The sequence below is a fragment of the Gymnodraco acuticeps genome, unplaced genomic scaffold, assembly GCF_902827175.1.
Source record: "Gymnodraco acuticeps unplaced genomic scaffold, fGymAcu1.1, whole genome shotgun sequence".
Taxonomy (NCBI): Eukaryota; Metazoa; Chordata; class Actinopteri; order Perciformes; family Bathydraconidae; genus Gymnodraco; species Gymnodraco acuticeps.
The window spans coordinates 68,171-80,816 of NW_022990790.1; the positions used below are offsets into that span (position 1 = coordinate 68,171).

The 12,646-nt window shown below is 41.3% G+C and overlaps 3 protein-coding genes across 4 annotated transcripts in view; 1 reads left to right on the forward strand and 2 right to left on the reverse strand.

The window, feature by feature from the left end:
* Window positions 1-12,646, reverse strand: part of LOC117557067 (polycystic kidney disease 1 like 1-like) — a 37,071-nt gene extending 24,425 nt beyond the window's left edge. For both annotated transcript variants that reach the window (XM_034232749.1, XM_034232750.1), the window contains exons 1-4: window positions 12,160-12,646; window positions 11,879-11,972; window positions 6,811-6,917; window positions 6,585-6,684 (exon numbers count right to left, since the gene is read on the reverse strand). In XM_034232749.1, the coding sequence (XP_034088640.1) occupies window positions 6,585-6,684; window positions 6,811-6,917; window positions 11,879-11,972; window positions 12,160-12,386 (528 nt within the window). In that variant the 5' untranslated portion in view covers window positions 12,387-12,646. The remainder of the gene's footprint in view (window positions 1-6,584; window positions 6,685-6,810; window positions 6,918-11,878; window positions 11,973-12,159) is intronic.
* LOC117557066 (cingulin-like) lies at window positions 1,119-4,722 on the reverse strand. Its single transcript, XM_034232748.1, has 3 exons — window positions 4,687-4,722; window positions 4,147-4,593; window positions 1,119-3,174 (listed from the first exon to the last, which is right to left on the reverse strand). The coding sequence occupies exon 3, from the start codon at window positions 3,159-3,161 to the stop codon at window positions 1,551-1,553; it is 1,611 nt and encodes a 536-aa protein (XP_034088639.1). The 5' UTR covers window positions 3,162-3,174; window positions 4,147-4,593; window positions 4,687-4,722; the 3' UTR covers window positions 1,119-1,550.
* On the forward strand, window positions 7,571-9,636 carry LOC117557069 (complement C1q-like protein 2). The gene is made up of 7 exons (XM_034232751.1): window positions 7,571-7,657; window positions 7,867-7,929; window positions 8,101-8,142; window positions 8,278-8,319; window positions 8,734-8,796; window positions 8,977-9,105; window positions 9,286-9,636. Exons 2-7 carry the CDS (start codon window positions 7,881-7,883, stop codon window positions 9,567-9,569), a joined length of 609 nt encoding a protein of 202 aa, XP_034088642.1. The 5' UTR covers window positions 7,571-7,657; window positions 7,867-7,880; the 3' UTR covers window positions 9,570-9,636.

Here is a 12,646-nt window from a genome sequence, read left to right on the forward strand (position 1 = left end):
CCGTTTATTTTTTTACCTTTAAAAGCTCTCCAGAGTACAATTCTATAACACCTCACAGTTAAACAATGTAAGGATGCATTGCTCATGATTAACAATGTGCAAATAACAGCTACCATAGAGCAATGCCCATACAGCTGCCAGCCTGATGTGCTTAACACTCATTCATAGGCTAACTCACCAGTGAGCAGAAAGCGGTGGGTTCTATATGAACAATAAAGAATACAAATAACCTTTCACAAACAGGTATTTCATAACTGCTTACAGTGAGGAATACATTTAAATTATTATTGGCCGTCACAGGCTGCTGTAAACTAAACACCACTCTCTCTGACAGAACACCTCACTGAGTGATTTAACTCATATGTCTAACTTTCAGGTTTCTCTTTTCAGCCGCAGACCCCATGTCGACTCTTTATGTGCGTCGCTAAGTTCCTCGTACTACTTGTGTACTTTAAATCGGCTCGGCATCGTTAACAATTTGCGAGCGATTTTTCAAGTTGACCGTCTGTAGTATATAGTGCCGCGCACATATACCATCAGGACGTTACTGATGGGGTGCGGCTGCGGAGTGATACTGTGTGTATGCAAGCCCGCATCTAGGACGGATCTATGAATCATGGCTGTAGACCTGTTAAGTAATAAAGATACCTCATACAAAGGTCTACGGATACCTTATTACTCTCCATGACCTGCGGTCAACTATATAGCCTAGCATAAAGGACTATTACACCGTCTTTCTTGAACAATCCGAAGTGTTGCCAAACGTTTGATTTGTAGGTATTTTTCGGTGCGCTGTGTTTCTCTTTCTCCTCGACTTCCGTGTGTGTTGATAACTGAGACTCTCGGCCTCCGTAGTGGCGAAGATATCAAAGATCGTATCTGCTGAGCGTTGACAAGATTAGGGGATTTTATATGAATGAATCGGTTTTTTACCGATGCAAAGACGCTACGCAATCGATGCATCGCGAGTTCAACCCGGTTCAACCCAAACTGTAGCCGATGTGCACTCTTTCAACCGGTGCACTCGCATCTTGAACGTTTATGCCGGTGCACCGATGCGAATCGGTGAATCTTAACATCTCTACTGTATACGTTTACACAGTGAGGCACACACAGAATACATTTAATTAACATTTTATTTGAAAATCAAGTCTAAATACAACTAAAAAACACTAAATATGAAAAGTGGAAGAGAGGGTGATGTAGGAAGGAAGAGGTGAGGGAAATGGAGGAGAGAGTTTGGAGTGAAGGGAGGCGAAGTATTGAGGAAGGAGGTAAAGGATGGAGTCAGGAGAGAGATGGTGAGGGAGCAGGAAGTAGGTACAGTTAAAGGGGGAGGGACTTCAAGTGAGTTTTTTTACATCCATTATACAGATTGTGGGAAAACCTGAGCTCCAGGAGAAAACCCTGAGTATGAAAATGGGAAGGCAGGAGGGGGTGAGGCAGGAGGAAGGAGGTGAGAGAAAGGGAGGAGGGAGAGAGGAGAGGAAAAGACAGCTACTGACGTCCAGCCTCCTCCTTCTCCTCCTTCTCCCCCTTTGCTTTCTTTCTCATCTCCTCTCTTCCATCTTGTGCAGCATTTTCTGCAAAACGACGTCCCTTTCCTCAGTCGCCCTCCTGCGAGCGAAGAATCCTCTGCTCTTATTCTTCCTGTGAAGACACAGGTCCTCCAGAAGTGTCTTCTCTTCCCCCATCTTCTTCTCTTTGGTCTCCCAGCTGAGTCGCGTCTGAGCGAGGTTGTCCCTCTCCTCCTTCGCCTCCTTCAGTTGAGTCTCCATCAGATGAACCGTGGTCTCCCAGCTCTGGTGTTTCTGGCTCAGGTCTTTGGAGCACTTCTCCTTCTGCTCCTTCATCTCCTTCTCAAGCTGCTGGACTCTTGTCTCCCAGCTCAGGTTGTTATCATCCTCTGCCTGATGTAACTGAGCCTGAATGTCTTTGAATTCAGTCGCCTGGCTCTGAAGTGTCTGAGCCAGGTCTTCCTTCTCCTGAGTGACCTCTTTTATTTCGGTCTCCATCGAACTGGCCTTGGTCTCCCAGCTCTGGTGTCGTTTGGAGAACTCTTCCTGCTGCACCTCCATGTCCTTCTCAAACTGCTTCACCAGCAAGACATTCAGTGTGACGTCCAACTCCAAGCTGCGGTTCTCCTCAGCCAGCTTCTTCTTGGATTCCTCCACCTGTTTCAATGTCTTCTCCATCTCTCTCCTCTCGCCCTCCAGCTGATGTTTCTCACTCTCCCAGCTCAGCTGTTCCTCGGCCAGGTCTTTGGAGAACTTTTCCTCCTTCTCTCTCATCTGGTCTTTCAGCTGTTTGACATCCGTCTCCCAGCTTGTGTTCTTCTTTGCCAGATCCTCGTTCTCCTTCTCCACCTGTTTTAGTTTGGCCTCCATCGGTTGTTGGTCTTCAGAGTTCTTTTCTCCCTGCTTTTCCAACTGGAGCACCAGCTTCTGGACTTCCTTCTCCAAGCTGTGGATTCTAAAGGTCTGCTGACTGTTGTGCTTCATCACCCCATTCACTTTCCATTCCATCTTTCGTTTTTCCGTCTCCAAGGTGTGGTTTCTAGCGGCCTGGTAGTTTTTCTCGTCCACTACATACTTCATGCCTTGTTTTCCATTCTCCCAGCTCTGTTGTTTCTCAGCCAGGTCCTTGGTGGACTTCTCCTGGCTCTGAAGGAGTTCTTCCTCTCTTCTTTTCAGCAGGTTTATGGTCACCAGGTTCTCGTCCAGCTGCTGCTTGTGTCGAGCCTCTTTAGCTTCCATCTCCTCCTCCAGAGCGCCGTATCTTTCCTCCAGAGCGCCGTATCTTTCCTCACAGACTGTCAAACACTCAAAGAGTTCATCTCCTCTCATCACGAGCAGTTTGACGGTCTCTGCGTCAAACTGCAGCAGACTCTCATCGTTCTGGCTGTGGGATGTCTCCTTGCTGCTCTGGTCTGACTGTGTTCTATCCATGGCGCTGTCTGTGGACTTGTGTTGTGCGTAGGAATAGAAATCTACGTGTGTACGTAATACGTGTTTTGTCGGGAAAACTGTGAAGTTAGTTTGCTCTGACTGAATACGTGTACCACTCACCGCTCTGAACTGAAGAACTGAAGAATGCCTGCACTTCAGAGCTCTCGCAATCTCAACTTGAAGGCCATCTGTGATGTCATGTGATGAGGTCATCGCGTACTCTCATCTGTGAATATGTCATTCCGTTAAGGTCACATGTCATTCCATTAAGGTCACATGTGATTCCGTTAAGGTCACATGTGATTCCGTTAAGGTCACATGTGATTCCGTTAAGGTCACATGTGATTTCGTAGTCAAATGCAATTAATTTGTCCCACTTTATGACTTTATGACAGAATAAATGTTGTGCTTTAAGGTCTTTACAGTTACACAATGCAAACATTTAATTTGTTTTCATTGTTCCTGATGTTGTTTTGAGTCAAAGTCACATGCTTCTTTGTAAGCACACGTCTTTTCTGTCTTTATTAACATAAAATATATAATTATTTATTATAAGTGCATTATTTGTGTGTTTGTTTCTACTTAGACACACTTAAAAAAATACTGACATTATATACAGATCAGTTGATTTTAATTGATTTTTGCACTATTTCACTAAATATAATCGTGTTTGAAGCATTAAATATAAATCTCACTATGTGTTTTACATCGTTGTGGTACACCAGGCGTCTGAAGGATGATGCTCCAACATTAAAGCTATTTGGTTTGATATATCACTATCAAACGTATTGAATTAGTCATATTTAAAATAACAGTTTGTAAATGTTTTGTACATATTGGGTACCAATTATAAATAACTGCTACTGGTTGGTAGAGTGGAAGAAGTACAGGGACTTAGGGGGTAGTACATTTGTTATTAAGAGGTAACTAGAAATAAAACACACCCTTAGTACGATTCAAATGACTGGTATAGTTTATATTGAATCATTACAGGGTATAGACAGAGGACAGCAAGCCTTATAGGTCCTTTTGTAATAGAGCGGTGCAGGGATGACGTCTGTTTGTTAGCAAACTTGGATGTTAGCATGTTAGCATCGCAATGGCTCCCTCAAATAAAAGTCAATGGGATTTTTCAAATTGGCTTTTGCACTATTTCAGAAAATCAGATCTGTGGCAAACAAATGTTGATGATACTTACACGTTTTGTCCAGCACTTTAGAAACAGGGCTGAAACAGAGGGGATCATGGGATGCTGCAATGATCTGTTTGGTATTTGGAGCCAAACAGACACCAAATAGTGTGCTGCTGCTGGCAACACCACACACACTCAGAAGTCCTGTCCGCACAGAAACAGCTGTTGCTTCTACACAGCCAAACTGGAAGGGCAACTGTAAACAACGGATCTGCGTTAAAATGTTTTGGACACTCTTGGGGCTCTAAATATTAAACTGTATAGGTTTTATTAACCAACCTGATCATCCATGTGTGATATGATCAGTGTGCTGACACATGCATATCCCAGCAGAAGCAGCAGGCTCACACACAGTCTCTGAGTGTGTGTGAACGCGTTGGGGCAGGGGCAGCTGTACAAAGATATCCAGATGTGGTAATCGGCCAAATAGTCTGATAGCTTGAGACTCAGCGTCTGCAAGGGGGGGAGATATTAATATTTGTATCTGAGTGTATGTGTATGAGGACTATGTACCTTATACAAGCCTATTCCACGAGTGCATTTTACCAGAATCCTCTCCACCCGCCCGTCACTTTGGTTCACAGCCAACCAGCACTGAGCCACAAAGAGCCACGCACGTCCCTACAGCTGCCCTCTGCATTAAGAAACACGCAGATCCCCAACACTTTACCCGGAGAACGACATATGACTGATCCTGTGTTACCGTTTTATCCCAAAGGCCGTTTGTCCCCCTACCATTTTATCCCAAAGGCCATAAGACTGATGAACCCCTGAGCTCTGTGCCTTCACAACTTCATACCATCTGTTCGCATCTCACATGTTTATCTATTATTACAATAAGCAGTATTTAAATTACAGCATTTCATTTTACATTCTAGTGAACCCTGAAATGTTGAGTACCCCAAAGTGTTATGATAGTAATGTATAGTAGGGGTCCCAAGTACATAGAAACTGCCGGATGCTAACTTGCATATGTTGGGCACTTTGCACAATTAGCATAAATGGAGTTAATCAAGATGAATGGCATTATAGCATATGTAAACAAAAGTAAAACAATGATGTGGCCGATTTGGAGTGGTTTTGGGGGGATTTTCAGGATCAATGATGGCAGTTTTAACCAGAAAGTGGCCATATGTGTACTCTCTCTGAGCTGATTTTGACTACCATGAGTAATGGTGCCACCATTGGATGTACAGAGCACAAGATGGAAATGATTACCTCTACTGTGGGTAATTCTTTTTCAAATAAATAGGCAATCTGTCCAATACAAATACATTTCTAACTTTAGGGTACATTTCCGGGTTAACAACAGGACTCTATACGCTGACAACTAGACTATTTAGCTCATCTTATTATATTTTACTTCTATTTATTGAACTACTCCTGCATTATTTGCAACTTAGTCTATTTTATTTGTATTGTTTTATGCCTTATATCTATTTATATTGCATTGTTGGTGGAGCCAGGGAATGCCTCCATGAAAAATGAAGAATCCAACAAAAAGTGAAAATTCTTGAATGATTTAAAAAAACCTCTCACAAAACTTGCAGTACAATCCAACTCTCATTTATCCAGTCGTATATATTTCACAAACACGCCTGCAAAAATGTCAGAAGTGTTCATGCAGAACGGTCTAAAAGAGTGAGGAGAAATTGCAAGTGTTTGTGAAGCAGTTACAGGATAAGTTAAATTGTGCAAGAGTTTGTAAACAGTTTTAGTGTTGTGACATACTGCCGTAATTCACCCACAGGAAATAAGTCGAGAATTTTCTCATTTTTTTCGATTCTACCTTCACCGAGAAAAACTTATTTGTATTTCTGAAATGAAGGAAATTGGGGGTAAAGCAGGGATGTCCAAACTATGGCCCGGGGGCCAAATGCGGCCCGCGGACCATTTTGAATCGGCCCTCAGCTAATTAAAAAAGTATAAAGAAATATGGCCAACAAATGAAACTTCTGCCTGTCTTGTATTTCACTTCTTAAATATACATGTTCTAATATATAACACAGTATTCGTGTGTAAATAAGAACCATTTTCAAATAAATTCAGTCAATTAAAGTTGAAAAGATTTTCTGACAAATCTAAGTTGATAAGAAAAAAGCCAAATAACACATGTACATAACGACCTTGAAATAGACCCTTCATATTTCCTCTTATTAAAAGCAATCTGAAGCTTCTGTTTTAGGGAATGAGCTGCTAACAAAATAAAGTAAACCCTCTGGAGAGCTGTGAGCTGTTGTGTTTCTTAAAGCATTTTCAAGTATCAAGAATAATTTACCTACATTTGATAGATGTGTCCAACTTATAACTGAACCAATGAGGCGATATACCTCTCCTCTAGTGAGTGGCCCAGCCCTTCGTATATTCTTCTGTATGTGGCCCTCTGTGAAAAAGCTTTGGACACCCCTGGGGTAAAGGATGTGTGTGGTGATGTCACTCTTTACCTCGGACACGTCCAGGTGTTTGATGCTCCAGCTCGGGGAGGGTCCAGAGTTGTCGTGCCAGATGTGCACCCCCCACACAGGGCCCAGGCTGTCGGCTGCACTGTGGGGTCAGAGACAGACCGCCTTTATAAATGAGCAAAACCAGTTCAAAGCAGCTCAATAAGGATGTGAGATTGATGTAAAACGCAGCTGTGTATTGACTTTGTGTGGAGTTTTGGGATTTCACCTGATGATAAATGTGTCTTGAGAGTTCCTCCTGAACAGAGTGCATCCTGGGACATGTAGTTCTCTTGTTTGTGAGAAACCATCTTCCCCTATGAGCACCATGTACACCTGTTAAACACATAGAGGTTTCCTTTAAATATCGGATCATTTTGGGTAGCTTAGTTTAATACAAGTCGAGGAAAACAAGGTCTAATCACAAAAAAAGAGATATAGAAAAATCAGGAATAATACACTTTTTTTAAAGGAACAGAATTCAAGTTGTTTCCCCTTTACTATCAGTAAGATGTCCAGGGACGTTTGGATGTATATCACATTATCAAAGCCATCTGCTGGATTCTCATGGCCTTGCCAGTGACCTGTTTAACGTAGATATAAAGGTGGGAACAGAGTGAGACGTGTTACACTTCTCTGTCTGAACAGCGATATTTCAGAATGAGGAGAGCTGCAGTTTTTCTGGCGTTGCTGTTCTGTCTGCTCTGGACGGGGGCTCAGGGTGAGGATGGAGGGGGGACAGGGAAGAAAGAGGGGGAGTTTGATATCCAAGGAGTGAAAGCAGCCCTCGATCAGAGCAGCAGTCAGACCCAGATGAGCACTGACGTCTGGGCTGAGCTCCAGAGAGCGAATGCAGGTAAGTTACAGAAACATCATAAAAAGGGAAATGTTGTAACTATTAAGATACAAAGACATGTTTTTGTATAAAATACAAAAGTGTTAAAGAGAGGTGAAAAGAGAAAATCTGATGAACATACTGATAAGATATCACGTGTGGTTGTTTGTCAGATAATGAGCTGCTTTTTGCATTGCAGATCTCCTGGCTCGAGTCACAGCAAGTGAGAATAAGAGCACAGGTAGGAGTACAAAGTAATCAAAGACAACATTGAGATTTGTTGTGTTTTCATAAAAACTGAACATTTTTCCCATATTTAAAAAGCGGCCGAGCAAACATTTGAAAATGAACATGTTAGTATGGTAGAAACATTCTTGAATGTAAAAATTACAAAAACTGAAGATAAATGTTGACCATCATTTATATTTTACAATGTTTAAACTTGTTCAGCTTTAGAGGCCAGGATGAGCTCCAGTGAAAAGCAGGTGGAGGAGCTCCAGAGAGAGAACGCAGGTAAGAAACAGAAACTATTATTAAAAAATAAACATTGAATGTTTTTGTGTATAACGAAAAAGAGAGAAAAGAGAAGTGAAAGATATATTTCACAGAAACAAATTCAACATATTGATGAGATATATGGAGGTAGTTTATCAGCTGTTAACCTGCTCTTCCTCTTTGTTGCAGATCTTCTGGCTCGAGTCACAGCAAGGGAGAAGAAGAGCACAGGTAGGAGTACAAAGTAACCAAAGAAGAATACAAAAAATAAAACACAAAAGTGAGAAAAGAGAAAATCAGATGAACATACTGATAAGATAAAATGTGCGGTTTTGATCAGATAATGAGCTGCTTTTTGTATTGCAGATCTCCTGGATAGAGCAACAGCAAATGAGAAGAGGAGCACAGGTAGGATCCCCTCCCCTGCCTCATTACCAAGGCCCGGGACCCCCACTGACCCTCAGCATCGACTCTATGCATTACATTACTCCACACAATGCAAACAATATGTTGTTCCTTTCAATACCGTTAGTCCTGCACAGCGCTCCAAATGTTGCACATTGCACACAAAGATACCTCTTATATCTGCACGGGTTTCCACTTAGAATTACTGCACATATTTGTATTTTATTTATACGGGTATATGTACATTTCATGTCAATATTGCTGTATTTTAATGTTATAATATAATATGTTACAAGAAAGATGGAAGAAATGACAAACAAGGTTGTTGTTGTTTTCATAAAAATGTGTGATGTGTAAAAGTGACAAAAACTGAAAATAGATATTGACTATATTTTTTAAACTTTTTCATTTGTTCAGCTCTAGAGGGCAGAATGAGCTCCAGTGAAAAGGAGGTGGAGGAGCTCCAGAGGGAGAACGCAGGTAAGAAACAGATTATGAAGAGTCAAAATGTTTTAAAGAAAGGAACTGGTATCCTGAGGAGAATATTAAATATCAATCTCTGCTGGCTATCAGAATCCAAACCACTGACTTTTTTTGTTTTAATAGACAGTTTGTTAATGAGTTCTCATCGCTCTGTGAGCATCCTCCTCTTTCTCACAGACCGTCCTCAGGTGGCGTTCTCAGCCGGTCTCACTGATTCAGGATCAGTCGGACCCTTCAAGACTGATATCACACTGAAGTTCAGTAAAGTCTTCACCAATATCGGCCAGGCCTACAGCCCAACTACAGGTAGGCCTACTACACACACGTTCTTAATGAAAACATATCTTAGTAATCCTACAATGGATCATGGTAGAAAGTAGAACCAAGTCAAGAGCTCCTACATGCTCCTTATTTAAAAATCCATCCTTAAGTCCTGCTGAAGCACCAGAAACAATCTCCCCTCACTCATCTTCTCCTCTGATGCAGGTATCTTCACAGCCCCCGTCAGAGGAGTCTACTACTTCAGGTTCAACATGTGGGAGAGCCGCAGATCAACTTATACCTCTGTTGTATTATATCACAACAACCAGCGAAAGATGAGGCTTTCAGATTACATTGATCGATCTGGCGTGGTCTCTGCGTCTAACGCGATGGTTCTTCAGCTGGAGAAGGGAGATGTTGTCTACATCGTTCTGCCCTCCAACTACGGCGTTCGGGATGATTCGCATAATCGCATCATTTTCAGTGGATTTCTACTCTTTCCTCAGTGAAGCCCACTGTAAAACACCCACTGCATTACGTTTCAACATTACATATTAATAAAAAAGTGTGTTGACTCTATAAATATAATGTTTGTGTTTGCTTGGTTACATGAACAAGACACATAGATACAGTGCCCTGAAGTAAAATGATTGAAACAAAGAAAAATGTTGACTTTAAATACATATTTTTCTCCAAAACACATGTGCCACAATTATTGGCACCCCTAGAAAATCCTATGATTAAAATCTAACTGAAGTATATTTCCAGTCATATGTTACATTTTTAGGTTCACCTGTTTGATTACACAGCAAATTTGAAATCTTAAAATTCAACACCCATGTAGTTAATTGTAACACTATGAAAGAGTTTATATAGAAACCACGAGCAAGTATTAAATTAACACTTTCCAAAGTGTTGACAATATAACACTATCACAGTGTTACTAACACTAAGAGTGTAAGATGTGAACACCAACACCGGTAAGAACAACACTAACAGTGTTGGCTGCAGCTTCAATTTTACACTGTCCCTAGTGTGGATTATGCGCCGGTGAAGATGGCCGCATTGTCTTTTGGCACAACGACAGACTACAAAGGAGCAGCAGGGGGTGCTCAACCCAGTCTCACATCTAAACGTGTAATAACTACGTTGGTCCACAACTTGGGACATAGTATTTCTACAAAAACGCGTTTTTTTCACCATTCATTCCAATGGCTGGCGTCTATGTCACGTGATCTTCAAATTTCTCCCCGCAGAAAAAAACAAACATGGCCGACCTTCGTTTTATTCTCGGTGGAAAATGCCTATTTTAAAGTTAGTTTGGCCATTAAAATGCGTTTTGATGTCATTTGATGCGAGAAATATGAGTTGTTATTTCAGATTATGTGTGCAGTGGATGTACATGATCTTTAGTTTGCTAGTTATTACGAAGATTACTTCAGGAAATTGTGTCTATACAACGTTTTCATTGTTACCAAGGTGGTTGCTAGGGACTCTGCTATCGATATTATTTCTGTTATGTTGTGTAACTGTTTAATGGTGTTTTTTCCCCTGTGCAAATCTCCAACCCAGTCCCACATCTCACATCACATCGTCATAAACAAATACCGGAAACAGACGTAGGCAAGATCCTCAGCTCGGTAATTGGATGGTTTAGCCGCAATGCACGTTGGGAAATGGTGTTTATGCGATGTGAAATCCGAAAACATTGAAAAAAAATACAAGAATACTTTATTCCGAGTGCTCTTGCTTTTCTCTTTGAAAGTCATCACATAACGGCATTGTAATACACGGTTTGGCTGCATTAAATATTACATATCTGCCGTAGTTCTGTATTTATAGAGCCCTGATGAGAAGACTTCTGGACAAACAGGAAGAACTGCCGCCGAAACTGAAAACGTGACGTGGATCATAAATATGTCAGCAATTAAACAACATCTTACATTTCTTTTCACACAATACGTCTCCTTGCAGTATCAACACTAATTCGGCTGACTTTTATATTGGATCCAATTGGTAGATAGGCTGTATTTACACCATAACGGTGCACAGCTGATATAAAGGGACACCTAGTGGTTAAAGCACGTTATTGAATTGTATTATTTTAATTATTAGATATTAATAGGATCCTTATAAATATTCATTACTCGTTATTCTCTACTAATAGTTAATTAAAGACTGTATGTCTGTATGTATGACTGTGTGCTTTTTCAAAAAGAAAAAACATTCAGACACACTGAAAACACACTCACAGATATGAGCTCTTGAAATCTCTGCTCATCTGGATGATCATCACAGTGGCCTATCTCTCTCCTTAGCATGGGGCCTCCATTCTCTTCTATTCTTGAATCCTTGGACTTCACAGGAAGTCACGTCGCTCTCTGAACGGACTTCAGTCGCCACGTTAGAAACCCACCGCCTTTCTGACCGTCATAAAAATGCTCCTGACCGAAAAGGACATAAGAGGAATGGTAAATGGACTGCAATTACTATATAGCGCTTTGGATAAAATTGACAATTCACCCATTGACACAAACATTCACATAACCAATGGCGGCAGCTGCCATGCAAGGTGCAGGCCTGCTCATTGGGAGCAATTCGGGGTTCAGTGTCTTGCCTAAGGACACTTTGACATGTGGACAGGAGGAGCTGGGATTCGAACCACCAACCCAGCCGCCCGAATGAATTAAACTACCCTATGCATACCACTACAGGAATTCTTAAATTCAGTGGCATGTTATAGAAATCTCACAGCATTCAAAGAACCATGTAAGCCATCTAAAACAGTCTACTTTGATCATAATCAAGAATAACTCACATATCCTGTCTTCCCATGTGGATCTTGGAGCGAGGGAAACAGGGTAACAATCCCCAGTGCATACTTCTCTTTGGTCAGTCGCTGAGGGATTCTCCTGTAGAGCAAACAGTCAGTGGTTACATTTCATTCATTTAAGTCTAAGATAGACTTAGTTTTAGAACATCATTTATAAACTTAATGAACTCAATTTGTGTAGAAATACAAATGCACCAACTTCATCCACACTTAACCTATACATACATGACACTTTCATGTAAAGCTATAACACATTTGAACCTTACCCCTCACTCTCCATCATGTCTGCAACTAGAATGTTGCACTTCAAAAGTTGAACTTTGCTCAACCTTTGAAGCGAGCAAAGCGAAGCGACGGAACCACAATGCAGTTCGGCAAAGCGTGACGTCACCCCATTCAAAGTGAATGGGCAGAAGCGTTGAAGCTTCAACGCACGCCTCCGTGTGGACGGGCCGGGTGGCATGATATAAATTGGAACTGTCTTTAGATACATAAATTCTACTTTATGCTCTGATTGTTCTTTTATGTTTCTATCTTTAAGCTGAGAGGCTTCTATCTGTGCATGACATACGTTTCGGGACCAAATGATGCACAGTGTTGGTGTGTTGCAACCAGAGTTGGGTGTAACGCGTTACAAAGTAAGAATATTACTTTGTCGGTAACGGAGTAGTGTAACGCGCTACTTTTATAATTCAGTAATCACACTACAGTTACTAACATTGCCCCGACACGCGTTACTTCGTTACTTACTAA

Bases quoted from the DNA above. Each gene is read 5' to 3' on its own strand.
- LOC117557066 (XM_034232748.1), bottom strand. From the start codon at position 3,161: ATGACCTCATCACATGACATCACAGATGGCCTTCAAGTTGAGATTGCG.
- LOC117557069 (XM_034232751.1), top strand. From the start codon at position 7,881: ATGAGCTCCAGTGAAAAGCAGGTGGAGGAGCTCCAGAGAGAGAACGCA. The intron at 8,797-8,976 runs GTAAGAAACAGA...TCTTTCTCACAG, and splicing joins GCTCCAGAGGGAGAACGCAG to ACCGTCCTCAGGTGGCGTTC. The intron at 9,106-9,285 runs GTAGGCCTACTA...CCTCTGATGCAG, and splicing joins GGCCTACAGCCCAACTACAG to GTATCTTCACAGCCCCCGTC.